Source organism: Typopeltis vanoorti, chromosome 3 (assembly GCF_054136105.1).
Source record: "Typopeltis vanoorti isolate ZY-2024b chromosome 3, IOZ_Tvanoo_1.0, whole genome shotgun sequence".
NCBI classification, from domain to species: domain Eukaryota; kingdom Metazoa; phylum Arthropoda; class Arachnida; order Uropygi; family Thelyphonidae; genus Typopeltis; species Typopeltis vanoorti.
The window spans coordinates 43,250,022-43,264,934 of record NC_143551.1 but is presented as its reverse complement, the minus strand read 5'-3'; the positions used below and the strand labels follow the sequence as shown (position 1 = coordinate 43,264,934).

General features: G+C 36.2%; 1 protein-coding gene across 3 annotated transcripts in view; it reads right to left on the bottom strand.

The window, feature by feature from the left end:
- LOC150108083 (protein Gawky-like) overlaps positions 1–14,913 on the bottom strand; it is a 328,768-nt gene that overhangs the window by 288,224 nt on the left and 25,631 nt on the right. For 2 of the 3 annotated variants that reach the window (XM_090390595.1, XM_090390598.1), the window contains exon 1: positions 1,546–1,667. The exons of the other annotated variant lie outside the window; for it this stretch is intronic. In XM_090390595.1, the coding sequence (XP_090246721.1) occupies positions 1,546–1,558 (13 nt within the window). In that variant the 5' untranslated portion in view covers positions 1,559–1,667. Of the gene's footprint in view, positions 1–1,545; positions 1,668–14,913 lie in introns of those variants that run through there. 3 annotated transcript variants of the gene reach the window in all.

The window sequence follows — 14,913 nt, the reverse complement described above, 5'->3', positions numbered from 1 at the left end:
TATTTCTTCTGTTTTATCACTTTCTTATCCTCAGCACTTGGCAAAGTTATCCTTCCATAACCATTCTTTCTCTTACTTTCTGTATAACAAAAACTCTTTTGGATTTACTTTGGCCTGCTTAGTTAATTCTCCCATAATCTGATTTAACTTTGTTTACTATACTAGTCACTCTTCTTGCCTGCACTTTGTATTACTCATAAGCATGCTAATTGATCACGATTTTATATATATCCTTCTACAATTTCTTTTTTCAACTACTCTTGATCAATATCCACTTAACTCCACTTGGTTTATCCTCTTTAATGTAGGTAAGCAGCCTGATACTGCTTCTCTGAAACTATCCCTGACCACTCTCCACATTACTCCAAGCTGCCTCTTAAGTCTGTCATAATTATCAACTTTATAGTTCAACATAAACCTTTTCTTGAGAGAAAATTCCACATTTGGCTGAATAAGACTGCATGATCACTTTTTTGCTATTGTAGGCACTATTGCCTACAATAGGAAAAAAGTGATCATGACCACCTTGTTTATAGATGCATCTTCTGATGCTATTCAGATCAGTACTTATATTTGGATGGAATGATGTTTCTATCTTCAGCAGATCTGTTGGTTTATCAAGAGAACTAGGAAGGCCTTATTTCAGCTAGTAGGGAAACATTTCACAGACAGCAGTGAATAACACAAGTAATATACATATGGTTTGTTGATATGCACAAACAAAAAATGGAATACCGATGTAATGAAGATTTATTGTACAATTTCAAATCACTGCAAGTATTTTGATATAAACTAGTTAGTAATACTTCTAGCTTTATGCACTATAGTTCTTGTTACAAAATTTTCGGGCTCAACTTTCATAATTTAAAACGCGTTTTATGCATGCAATAAAACCAATACAATAAATATGTACACAAACATAGGATCCACATCTCGACAAATTAGGTGACATTCTGGATGTCAACGCAGCACTCATACAGACATGAAAACGATGCATTTATTCGGTTTCAACTATCAGTCTATTATGAAATTTATAATGCACATATTCATTACCAAAAAACACGTATATAACAATTAATAATATTGAACAACTCCCGAAATAAACATTTCCGCTGTTATTTTCTATTACAATATAAACAAAAGTTGAATGCCATTTACAGTGACCCAGTAAAAGCTCTAAACAAAATATAATTACAAAAAATCATTATCATATTACCCAAAGCATGGATACGCTACCAATTCAAAACAAAGCAGAAAATACTTCGTAGCTAATAATAGAGTGCGTAAAACTACACTTGCCTATCAATACTATTCTCCTTTATTCAAAGGTAGTTTTAAATGGCTGCTAACCTCTACCACCACCACGTACTTATAAAACTCGGAAACCACGACTACAGAGGACACTTGCATCGATAGCTTAATGTAAAACACTGTTACCGTTGGTTTGCTACATACAGATATTTATAATTTAGGGAATAATCAGAATATAATTTAAGCCAATATAAACAAACAATATATTACATAAATACAATAAAACAGACAGACCTGCATTTGTCATTAAGTTGAAAACAGCAGGCAGTTGTTGTTCAAAGTTACTTTGTATTATATTTCTCCTGTGTCTTTATACTGGGTATATTTTTTACAATGTATATTTTCGTAGTCCAAAGAATTCAATATTTACATATGCAGCAAAGAAGAAGAAATAAGCAACATTCTTCAAAAACTTTGCACCGTATTCGATGTTATCTACCTGAACTCAACTCTTCCTACTCCTTTGGTGATATGGATAAACTACTCCTGGTTTAGTCAAGTGAAACGTCTGGGTAAATGTTTGCTACCCTGACCTCCCAACACTCGGAAGCCTGATGACGTAAAATCACGTGATTCCCCATTTATAATAGGAAATACTGTATAAAATCTATTTCTTTGTGGCACACACAAATAAGATTTTTCAGTAATGAACTATTACAAAGTCGAGCACAGTTTTGTAACCATAAAATCAGTAGATTTTCTTCTTTTTTTTTTACCCCCCCCCCCATTAATACTGTAGTATAACCATTACAACAACGCTTCTGCAACAGATCAGTGCGATAGATGAACGGCCTATATTTGCAATGGTAACAGATCCTTAATGTCGGGTTAAAGTGACGTGGGAACTCAGGATTTTAAAAATAAAAAGGGGAAAATAACGGTAACTGTTAGTAGCAGTCCAACTAATTTTTAAGTATTATTTATGATATCAATATTTTACAACTAATGCGCAAATTTTCGTTTCATTTCTATTTCACAATTCAAATAAAACAATAAAAATTACAAGTTATTATCTTTAATGATAATAAAATCACACAAAAAAAGTTATAACTCAGTACAAAATATATGTGTGTAAGCTAGAGTTAGAATTTTCTGACAAGTTGATCACATGTACTTAGACGGCATTCATATAGGTAATTTATCTAACAAGCGATCTTTTTGTCGTGACTGTTTTGGTTTCACCTACTTGAAATATTAACAAATGAGCAATTTTTGTTCAGACAAATTCACTATACATATATTATTATTATTACCACCCCAAGACCTCATGGAGTCATCTGGGAGGTCCTTTTATCACATACACAGCTCATCATACCGTGTTTATAATATTGAATCCTTTTTATAGTAGTCCCATACATAAGAGGCTGCTAAAGTTATAGTTCACCAGTAAACAATCTGATGATTGATGATTACTAAAAGACTGGATTGTATGTACATTTTTTTTTTTTTTAGAAAATAATGGCGAAGAATGGTTCTTTCCAAGAGAAGAACAGAGGAAATAAATACGAATAGTTAAAAGAGAGCTTCTATTTTATACAATTGGTATTTGGTTATTTTGAAAAGTTTAATAATAGCTTATTAAAATGATTGTAATAATAAGTTTCATCCTGTTTAGAATGAAAAACTGTAATGATTACTTAAAGGAAAAAAAAGATACAAAGGAAGAAGTAGCACACATATAAAATAAATACGGATTTTTAATATCATTTGTGTTTAATTTTGAACATCCATACATACTACAACTATACTGATAAAAAACTGTATACAAACTAAACAATATATCAATTATCTAGGATGTAAGGACAATTTTCTCTTGGAAACTGGAATGCACATCAGCAATAGTGGCAGGTACTGGATAGTCGATGAATTTAAGAGAAGATATGATAAGGATATGTGATGTGAAAGGGGACTTCTAAGATAAGTCCTGAGATTCCATTTAGTTAATCAAATAATAAATATTTAGGATGAAAAACTAACCATTACTGAAAAAGATATCACAATTAAAGTAGCACACATATAATAAATAATATGGATATTTATTTAAATCTACAAAAAAAAGCATAAATAGCCATTATTGTTTTTTTAGCTACAAGGCAAAAAAAAAGCTTGCTGTGGACATTTAAAAGTTTTGAAATGTTAGCAAATGCTTCTTCTGAGAATACAACCTTTGGCATAAGACTATTTCACTTTAAACATTTAAAACTTGTACACAAACCTATTCTTTGTCTTATATTAATGCTTTTAATTAGGAATTTCACAGCTGTTTCAAGCTACTGGTTTTCATTAAACACCAAGAAAGGATAATAGATGGATACCATTGTTTTAAAGTCGAGTGATAAATCAATACTTGCCTTAAAAACAACCAAGTTTGAGAGCCTGTATTGAAAGTTCATTTAAGAAAATATGTAACTTTCAAATGTCATGTACAAAGGTATTCAAGGTTTTCCCCCTTGCTCTGATGAGAACCAACAGTCAAAACAGCTATCAGATTAGTAACATCCTTATTGCTAATAACATGCAAATATAGTCACTCCCATGAAAGGTTATCCCTTTATCACATTCAAGTGAATGTGATAAAGGGATAATACCACTTGATCCTGCAACCCATGTACTAGCATTATCAATGCCTTCAAAGCATTTATTTAAGAATTCTTTTGTTCAGGGTATTTGCTGCTATTGAGAGAGAAAGAAAACCCCACAGATTTTGGGAAGAAATATAATGTCTTGCAATCTAAAATGCCCATTCACTGTATATTAGTGTATTATAGACTGAACAACGTCTCATGGATAGGCTTCCCATTAAAAACAAAATGTATATGTGGTATGGAGAGTGAAGTCATAGCGAAGTGTGTGAATGGAGGTACAGCAGCCTCTTCCAAATGCCAAATGTTTAACTAGCAGCATTAGCTTGTCAAACTCTTGTAAGGCTTGTCTTTGTCAAATCCCTCAGAACAGGCAAACTGGCCCCCGTGAAACACAGATCTATAGCCATAAATACTTGTCCTTAGGGAATGCACCAGAGGAGTGACCAGCTGCATTACTTTGTCATTACTCCTAATCAGGTGACTCCACCTGTCCTAAGGGACAGATGAGTTCAAGAAGATATTCACAGGATTCAACCAGACGTACCTTACAAAAGATGGTGCTGCTAGCTAAAGAGTTGGAAGTAGATAGTGAAGAAGTAGAACAGTTAGTAGAAGAACTCTCAAATGAAGATGTATAGAGCTAGAAGCACAAAAAATTGCATAAGAACAAAGTAGAAGCTGAACCCCAAAAACATTTGCAGCGAAAAAAATTGTCAGAGGCATCTCTGTTAATAAGGCAATTTTGTTGTTTGAAGAAATGGTCGCCAATGTGGAGAGAGATTTAGAAGAATAGTCAGCTTGCATCATTCTGACTAATCTACATAAATTTCTCTGCTTGCTGCAGAGAAATTTATGCAGAAATTAAAAGCCCAACTGTGCAGACTAAGATAGACATAATGTACAAATTTTTAAAGATGCCCACCCCTGCTGCTATGTCATCCACTGAAGATGAGCCTAGGATTTCCACAAGTTCCCATGCATATGGTGAACCAATATCAGAATACTTTGTTGCAATTCTTGAATTTGAAGAATTTGTTGTTGATTAGAATCCATGTGTTGAGGCTTAAGTACTGTGAAGAATTCATGTTGGAGGTTTAATGGAATATTAACAGCACTGAGAAAGGATTAAAATTAATTTTAATACTTCCAATATTTCGTCTCTATCACAGAGACATCTTCAGGGATTACAAAAAAACTTTTTGTAACAACACACACACACAAATATAATACAATAGCGAGTGAAACTAAAGTCCTATCTAGGTGGTGAACCCTCTATGGGCATTTGCAGGTGGCCTAGGATGTAAAGAGGGATCTCTGATAATTAATGTTTCCCAAATTTTGGGAAGTTTAATGCAACTATATTTGTTTTAAATTTGGTTGATTTCTGAGTGCAGATGCAGATTCAAAGAATAGTCTTTCTTTTTTGAATTTACTATGATGGAGCATGGTGGGTTTTTTCCGAGAGATCCTGTGGATTGTATCCAAAACATGGTCTGCAAGGCCAGATTGACCATAATCGTGATTGCAGATGTATGTCTTGTGCTCTTCTAACCGGATGGTTGCTGATCTGCCTGTCTGTCCGAAGTAAGCCAGTTTACAGGCACAAGGTACTCTATATACTCCAGGCACTGAGAGAGGAGGGAACTGGTCTTTGGTGGAACGGATAAGGGTAGCAAGTTTACGGTGGGGCTTAAAAGCTGTATGGAGGTTGTACTTTTTTAATGATCTGGCTATTTTTTCTGATTACCATGGATGTAAGGTATGGTGATGGCATTTCTGAAGAGATGGTCGGAGAATGGGGAAGGACTTGATTATTTTTTTAATACTGTAGCCACTGGAAAGGAAGGAAGGTGTGTATGTGTTTGAGTTCAGTTGAAAGGGCAGTTTCACTGGAACAAAGATTGTGGGCTCTATTGGTAAGAGTTTTAATAATGCCATATTGCTGAGAGGGGTGGTGGTGGGAGAGTTTGTGAATGTATCTGCCCGTATGAGTAGGTTTTCTATATACAGAAAAAGAAAGGCTACCATTAGGAAGGCGTGTTACTAAGGTGTCTAAGAAGGGTAAACTATTGTTATTTTCCTTTTCTATCGTACACTGGATTCTTGGATGTAGACTATTGTGGTGACTGAGGAAGGAATCTAATGTGTCTCGGCCATGAGGCCAAATAGAGATCATCTACATATCTTAGCCAGATAGAAGGTTTTAGAGGAGAAGAGGCTATGGCTTGTTTTTCAAAATTTTCCATGTAAAAATTGGCAGGGGGGGGGGAACCCATGGCAGTTCCCTCTATCTGTTTGTAGATTTTGTTCTTCCAAGACGGTTTACCTAAAATCCACAAACCTAATTCTCCCCTAAGACCTATAGATGCCAACAATGCTCCTTGCTACAAACTGTCAAAGCAGCTAGCTAACTCTTTGACCTCCTTCACTGGTCTTACCGCATCTCATGTAAAAAACTCTACCCACTTTAAAAACTCAATTGAAAATCTTACTTTAAATAATACAGACATATTGGTCTGTCTTTGACAACATCTCATTGTTCACCAATATTCCCCTAATTGACACCACACCTTAACACTCTTAAAAAATGTTTTTCCATCTGATATCTTAAGAGCTCTTTTCCTTTGCCATCAACTCTGGTTATTTTTTTTGGAAGAACAAAATCTACAAACAGATAGAGGGAACTGCCATGGGTCAAACATTCAAAACTTATGACATGTCAAAGACATTGCTTTGCCACTTAGCTCGTTTTTTTTTTTCTTTTGTCAGTGTAAGTTATTTCACAAATTCTGAAACCCCTGTCTTAACATAATGAAATGTATTCCCATTATCTAGGTGGTAATAATTTCAGCCTGGATAAAGCAGTAACCGAAAACTATCACAGCAAACAAAGAAAGTACTTCTTAATTAAAATGATATGCATATTTCTTCTTCTTCTTCCTAACATGGAATTTAGGCCAAGTGGCTTGTTCTGGTCTCATGCCATCTCTTTCTTGGTCTTCTGATTCTTCTTTTTCCACTTATTTTGTATCTGTATAATATTTTTGGTAGTCTGCTGGTGTCCATTCAATTTAAATGTTCTAGCGCATATTTCACTGTATTTATTAATTGCTAACATAATTGTGTCAAAGGAAATATAGTCAGTCCTCAACTTAAAACATATGTGATATTTAACAAAGGCCATCCCATTAACACATTCACCAAATACCACCTCACTCTTGCAAGCCCCCCCCCTCCACATGTGGCATCTATTCATGGTGGGGGAGGATTTCCCAGTAAGTATGGCCCTTTGGATTCTTTCTCTTTTTCTCTGCTTTTCTTCTAGGCTTTTTACTGTCCCATCTTAGAGACCACCATCACCGGGATCCAACATCCTGCCACAGTGTCTGCCATGCAGTGCAACCCATGGATATCTAGACATGGATCCTGGTAGTCCTACACTACTTTGCCAAGATAGGCAGTCTTGAATGGCCCAGCCAGGATTAATCAGCTAGTGGGGTTGCTTCATGGGTCAACAGTGTTGTGGTAGGTCTCCTTCCCCATGGCCTAGGAACAGGGCTCAAGGCTTGCTGTAGTACCGGTATAACATCTGGGGTAACCCAGGTGTTTTCCATTTCTGTGCACATTTACTGGTTGGCAGATAGTGGTTATCCATGTGTGGCTCTGTGGTGGGTAGGTGAGCTCTGACACTGAACAAAAAAATCCCTTGAGCATGGTTTCTTCATCCTGAAATTTTTCAAGGCCCAACCAAGTAGAGATACATTTGATAACAGAAGAAGAAGCAAAAGACATCTAACACACACATAAATGTACCATTGTTTTTCACCATCCATGCAACAGGTACAAAACAAATAAAGAAAATGTTACTCTTATTTACTGAAAAGGGTTAACTGGCAGGATCTAACAAAAAAGTTAAAAATGTTTTGATGATCGATATTTTTGTGGAAACATCATGTGAGCAACACTCAGAAAAACTACTGAAAGCAACATCTGTGGGTGGAATGCCAATTATAGTAACACTTCATGTGATATCAGAATGGAATGTCCTTGATGTTCCAGATGAAGAGTTATATATTCAGGGTTTAAAGATCAAGGAGCAACGGGTATGAGGCAACTCCTGATACATAGGAATAGTCACCTGGTTCCAAACAGGAAATCATCCTTACTTTTGCATACATCCAAACTGCTGAGACTAGCAGGATACTCAATTGTTCTGTTAGGCTCTACATGTCTAATCCACTAAGATGCTTTAATTGTCAGAAATATGTAGATGTCCAAACTTCCTGTCATAGCTACCACCTGTGCCTGATGCAGTAGTAAAAAGCATGGTAATCCTTCTCAGTAAAGAAACCTAAATGCATCTACTAACATGAGAATAGGCTGAATGAGAACATTCAGCCTATTCTCATGTGCCAAAAGTGGAAGGATTAAAAAGAAATGTAAAAAGGTAAAAACAGAACAAAATATATCACATCAGGATGCAAAGAGGAAGCTAGCCTCCACCCATCCACACTTGTCCTGAAATCCTCTTATGATGAGAAGGTACCAGTTAAGAAATATCAAAAGCATCTCAAACATGTTTATCTATTCCAGCATAACTGAATTTACAAATGTGAGTGCTTCTCTATGGAATACATCAATCAAATAACCTATTACAGTCTCTCCTGAAACATCTAAAATGATCCCATTCAATGAGAACCCATTGTGAAGAAAATTAGAGCGAGAGTATCACTGAAAGATAAATCACCAGGCACCCCCATAGCAGAAATAGATAATGTACTGAACATTTTTCCAGAGGAAAAGATGGACACTGGCTGTCCATACTTCCCAAAATCAACTGATAAATATGAACCTGACAAAGGTTCTTGGCCTCTCAGAAATTGAGAAAATCATCATCATCATCAAATTCCTGACATGTATCCTCTAGGGGTGTACCATCATTTTATATTGTGGTTTAAGCCAATAAGAATACAATTTGGTCGGCTAAATCCCAAATTTTCAGCCCATCCTCGTTCATTCAGTATCCAAGTAGACACCTAATAAGGTGCACCATGAGAAGGTGAGGATTGGACATTAGGTCAGAAGCCCTGGTTGGTTCTTCGCATTCCTTTAAAGGCTATGTGGAGGTCTCCTCTCAGTTATACAGCTTTGACCCTTAAGCACCCCATTGGACAACTCTATACATATTTTTTTAGAATTAGAATTTGCATATTATTTTAGCTCTATAGATTGGACAAATCTATAGAGCTAAAATAATATGCAAATTCTTATAGTGGAACTGTTGAGGAATCTGCCAAAATATCAATGATATCAAAGTTCTACTGCAGAAACACAAACCATTCCATTTTTGTCTGCAAGAAACATATTTAAAACCTAGTAAGGATAGCATCCCACCTTAAGGAATTTCACTATTATTCAAACAGAACTGGAGATGACCCTGCTCTTGGTGGAGTAGCTATCCTAGTGGATAATCACTCCTTTCCATCATGTTCAGATTAATATTTCTCTGGAAGAAATAGCTATTCGCCTATTTGTGGATTATTTTTATTACAGTACATTCAATATAATTTACCAGCAGGTTATTATTATTATTATTCAGTCTTCCATGGAGTCAAAAGACTCATCGTGGGAGGTCCTCCTTAAGAAACACAAAGTGTATCAAGACTCATCGAGGGAAGCCCCCCCCCCCCCCAAAAAAAACACAAAGTCTATCATACCATTCCTTGAACTCACTGACCGTTCTCGCTCTCACCACTCCATCAGGCAATGCATTCTATGGTGCAACCACCCTCCATACAAAGAAACCACTCCTCACCTTCTTGCTCACAGTTTCCTTTCATAACTTCCAGGGATGGCCTCTTGTCATCATTCCTTCCCGCTGTTCAACCAAGCGAAAGAACTCCCCAGTGTCAACCCTGTAACCACCTCTCAACAGTTTAAAAGTCTCAATCATATCACCTCTCCTTCTTCTATCCACCAAACTCTGCAGTCCACATTCCCTCAGCCAATCCTCATAACTATCATTGTACAGTCCTGAAACCATCTTTGTTATCCGCCTTTGTACCCTTTCCACAGTTAATTTATCCCCTTCAAATCCTGGGGACCAAATCTGAGAACAATAGTCCAAGTGTGAAATATTATGAGTTGAATAACATGAAACTTGATAATTTTGTATTGCAACTGACTCAGCCCATGCTTCTCATGGATAACTTTAATGGACACAACACTGTAGGGTAGTGCTAACACAAAAACAAGTCATATCACTGAAGATTCATGTATCTGCGATTGATAATTATGACCTCTACCTTTTTAATATCGAATCACTACCTTCTTCCATGTGCCTCCCTGTTCCTATTTGCAATTAATCTTACAATCTGCTTATGTGGGATATCAAAGATAGCATATATGAAAGTGAACATTTTTCTGTAGTTTGCAGTATGTTCTCATGAGAACATGTTAGTAAGACTTAAGTGCTTAGAGAAACTTATGTTAGCAGCTTAATGGAGTGAAACAGCACTGAGAAAGGATCAAAATAATCTTCAATTCTTCCAATATATCATCTCAGTCAATGAAACAATGTCAGTGAATACAATATGAGACTTGCAACACAAAACTAAGTGAAACACATGGACAAAAGACTAGAGTTCTAAGTAGGTGGGGCAGCTGTTAGCAGCCTGGGATCGCAAAATACTAGTATTTCCCATATTTTGGGAAGTTTCATGCAACTGTATTTATTCAAATTAGGTTGATTTCTGAGAGCAGCTGCAGATTCCAAAAATAGTGTTTCTATTCTAAATTTTACGATGGAGCATAGTGGTATTTTTCCAACTGATTCTCTGAGTTGAATCTAAAGTTTAGTCTGCAAGGCTTGACTGACCATAGTCATGACTGCAGATGTATTTTTTCTGTTCTTTTATGCAGATGTTGGCTGATCTTCCTGTCTGTCCACAGTAGGCCAATTTGCAGGAACAGGCCACTTTATACATCTCCCTCCTCTATCTCCAGGCATAGAGATAGAGGAGGGAGATGATCTTTAGTAGAACGTATAAGGATTACAAGCTTTTGGTAGGGTTGAAAGTGGTGCAGAGACGTATTTCTTAAACACCACCATGTGATTGAGCATGGTGGTGTTTTTCCAATTGATTGTCTGAGTATATAAAGTGGAACATATAGGGGTAGCAAGTTTTTGGTGGAGCTTGAAAATGGTGCAGAGATTGTATTTCTTTAAGACACTGGCTGTTTTTTTCTGAAGTGCCTGGGACATAGGAGATGATGACAGCATTACTAAAATCTTTCTGAAGAAAAGGTCGAGGATTGGGGAGAAGGACTGATTATTTATTTATTTTTTTTTGACACTGTGAAAACTGTAGCCATTAGATAAGGTATGGTGTATGTGATTAAGTTCTGCGTTATTAAGTTAAGGTAATAAATGTAAGACAGGACTCATTGGAAAAGAAAGACCTACACTATTATTAGTTTCTTCTTCCATGGTAAACTGGATCCTAAGGTGAAAAAACGAAAAGATTACTCTTTTCTTTCCTTAGTTTCTTTTCTTTTTCATCACCACACAAATATCACTAAATTAATGCTATTTCCCATTAAAATAATGCTCATTAACATGCCCTATAGAATCGATATATGGTCAAGTTGGCTGCCAATAGTCAGATACATTCCATATAACCCATCTAAATATAACTAAATTAATATAGATAACTTACACAAAAATAAACATTTATTGGTACAAAATTTTCTTATGTTTCACAGACATCTTCAGAATAAGAAATGGACATGCAACATTAAAGCTTTAGTACACTGGCATCATTTAATTTTTAGAGTAAAATTATAAAACTATTCCATAAAACATCAACTCTTGTGTAATTTTTGGTATTAATGGTAGATGGTATGTTCTGCAAGGCCAGAATGTTCTTTACTTGAAAAAGTTCCATGTTTAGTCTGTAGAGAGTTTCTGGAACAGGTAACAAATGAATTATAAAAATAAATAAATAAATCCTTGGCCCATCCATGGTACTAATGTATTACAGGCTTACAACCTGTTAAAAAAAAAAAAAAAACCTCATTCAGCTCTGCTGTCACTCTGTTGTAAAATATGATTACTAAAGTAAGACCTATCTTTAACAAACTATGATATCTTCTGTGAAGGATCAAGGTACTACCTACTTCTGGATGTAATTTGTGACCAGTGTCTGCAATGACTACTCCAGAAATATAGACTTATTTATAATGGCCATGCCTACCCAATTTAACCTAATAGGGGACACATTTAGGATTCAAGGCCCGACTTTCGTTGCCTTTCAGCTTCATTTGCTCGTGTTAGTGCCTGCTTGCACATATAATTATTTTTTTATGTAATCCCTGATGATGGTAATGAAATGATGCAGAAATATATGAAAGTATTAATTAAAGTTTTTATTATTAATATTTCAGTATATGTTGTTATTTTCTGAAAAATAAAATTTCGATGCAACTCTTGTTTAAAAGTGTTGTTCATTAACTCCCCTGAATTTACTTTTTGATTTTTGGATTATCTGATTACTGATTTGGAGGAAAATTGTTGATAGGAAGTTAGTAATGATGAAAAAAAGTTCATTCAATGCTATCATAATAACCTATACCCCCACCCCCCCGCCCCTTAATACATATCAAGAATTTGATATTAATGATGTTTTTATATTGCAAAACAGTATATTGCAATTTGGGTGGGGAAGTTGAGACTGTTGAGAAGTTGAGACTGAGCAGATATATGTGGTAAGTAGTGATAAAGGTGATTGGGCAGGTATGGTGAGGAAATCACAACCAACACATGGCTTGGATAGGATTGGCTATAGAACTAAAATGAACTGCTGTGTTTGTTTACAAATGCCAGAAATAAGGGAGATGAAATGGTTTCAGTAATTGAGTTTATTCACCCCAAAATCATTGGAATAAGTGAAACATGGTTGAATGAAGATGATATCGTAACGGGAAGAGAAATGGAAGGTTACAGTATTTTTTTTTTTGCGAGGATAGAAAAGGCAAGAAGGGAGAGGGAGTGCTTCTGATGATAGCATGGGAATCAGGTCCACATAGGGTAGACATGAAAGGGAGAAATAGTGGCAATGGATATGAGGCAGTGTCATGTAATGTGGAGGTAGAGAGGAAGACATATTTAGTTGGATGTTGCCACCTGGGAATGTGGAGAGTGGTGATAAAGAACTGCATAAACAACTCAAAATTACTGAACAAAGGAAAGGTAATTGTTATGGGTGATTTTAATTATGACAATATAGATTCCAATGAAGGGAGAGAATTTGGGAATAAGGAAAACGAATTTCTTGAGTTCTTGGGAGATAACTATCTCAGGCAGCATGTAAAGGAGGACATGTATGGATCGGGAGTTCTAGATTTGATCATTTCATCAGAGGTTGTAATTGTGAGAAGGGTTTCACACTTTCCTCCAGTTCGTGAAAGTGATCATGAAGTAATCACTGTGTTGTGGCTAGTAATATGCAGACTTTTGTGAGGAAAGGATATATGTGGAATTATAAGCTAGTGATTATGACAAGCTTAGGAGACAGCTTGGAGCTATAACATACAACAAGGAGATGAGCAGTAAGTAAATAAATGCTGCTTGGAAACTGACAAAGAAATGCATAACAGCAGCAATGTGTGAATATCTTCTGAAAGCCAAAAGGCTGAATAAGGTAGGTATAAGATGGATGAACGTGTAGCTTAAGTATGAAATCTGGAAAAAGAAAGTACTTTGGGGGAAGTACAAGATGAATAATGGTAATAATCAGTCATATGAAGAGTATAAAGAAGAAGCCACAAGAGTGATTCAATAAGGAAAACTAAAGTAGAGTTATAAGCAGAAATTGGCAAATCAGACAAAGAAAAATCCTAGACAGTTTTTTGGATATGTGGCAAGTGGAAGGAAGAATGATCACGGTAAGATGAAGTTAATGGATGAAAGTGGAAGAATGGGAACTGCTGCAAAAGACATTGTTGATGCCTTCAGTGATCAATTTATAAGGATGATTCATCCTGATCAGGTGGAATCATGAGGAATTTAAGTGTAGAGTACATAGGAGAGGATGGCTTAATTATGAGTGAGCAGGAGGTATTTGAGGAAATAAATAATCATGCTTTCAATAAGGCTATATGATTTGATGAAATATCACCACAAATCTTAAGAGAATGTTCCAGGGAACTGGCAGAATCATTGGCATGCCTGTTTAACAAGAATTTTGCAACAGCACAGGTTCCAAGGGAGTGGAAGGAGGGTAAAATTGTTCCATTGCATAAAGGTGGTGATAAGACTGTAGCTTCAAATTATAGGCTGGCCTGTATATTGGCCCTCCCTTGTCAACAGTCATCTGGCGCTGAAAGCACCGGTTCTAGTCTGATCACCGAAGTTAAGCAGCGATGAACTTGGTTAGTACTTGGGAGCGGATTTCGAACTTGCAGCCACGAGGCTACGAGTTCGAATCCCACGTAGGCATGGATGTTTGTGTAAATACCAGTGGTGGTGGTTGGCGGATTGTGTGGTGGAGACAGAGCTGTAGAGCAGGTGCCCTCCCTTGATGAGTCTTTGGACTCCCTGGAGGTGTCAAATAATAATAATATCTGTTGCAGTGAAGGTACTGGAGAGATTAGTGAAAAGATACACAAATGGGTTGATAACAACAGTATTCTCTGTGGTTATCAGCATGGGTTTGTTAAGGGGGAGATCATGTTTCACTAACTTATGTACTATAACAAGGTGACAAATACCTTGGACAAGGGAGATGCATATACAGTGATGTATTTAGATTTTGCAAAGGCTTTTGATAGACTGCCACATGACAAGCTCTTAAATAAAATGAAACAGATGGGATTGGATAACAGACTTCTGAGTTGAATAGGTAACTGGCATGGTGTGCTGCAGGGGTCAGTTTTGGAGCCATTGTTGTTCCATTTCTATGTTAATGATATTGGAATGGGTTTAACTAGTCATATTCAACTGTTGGCAGATTATTCA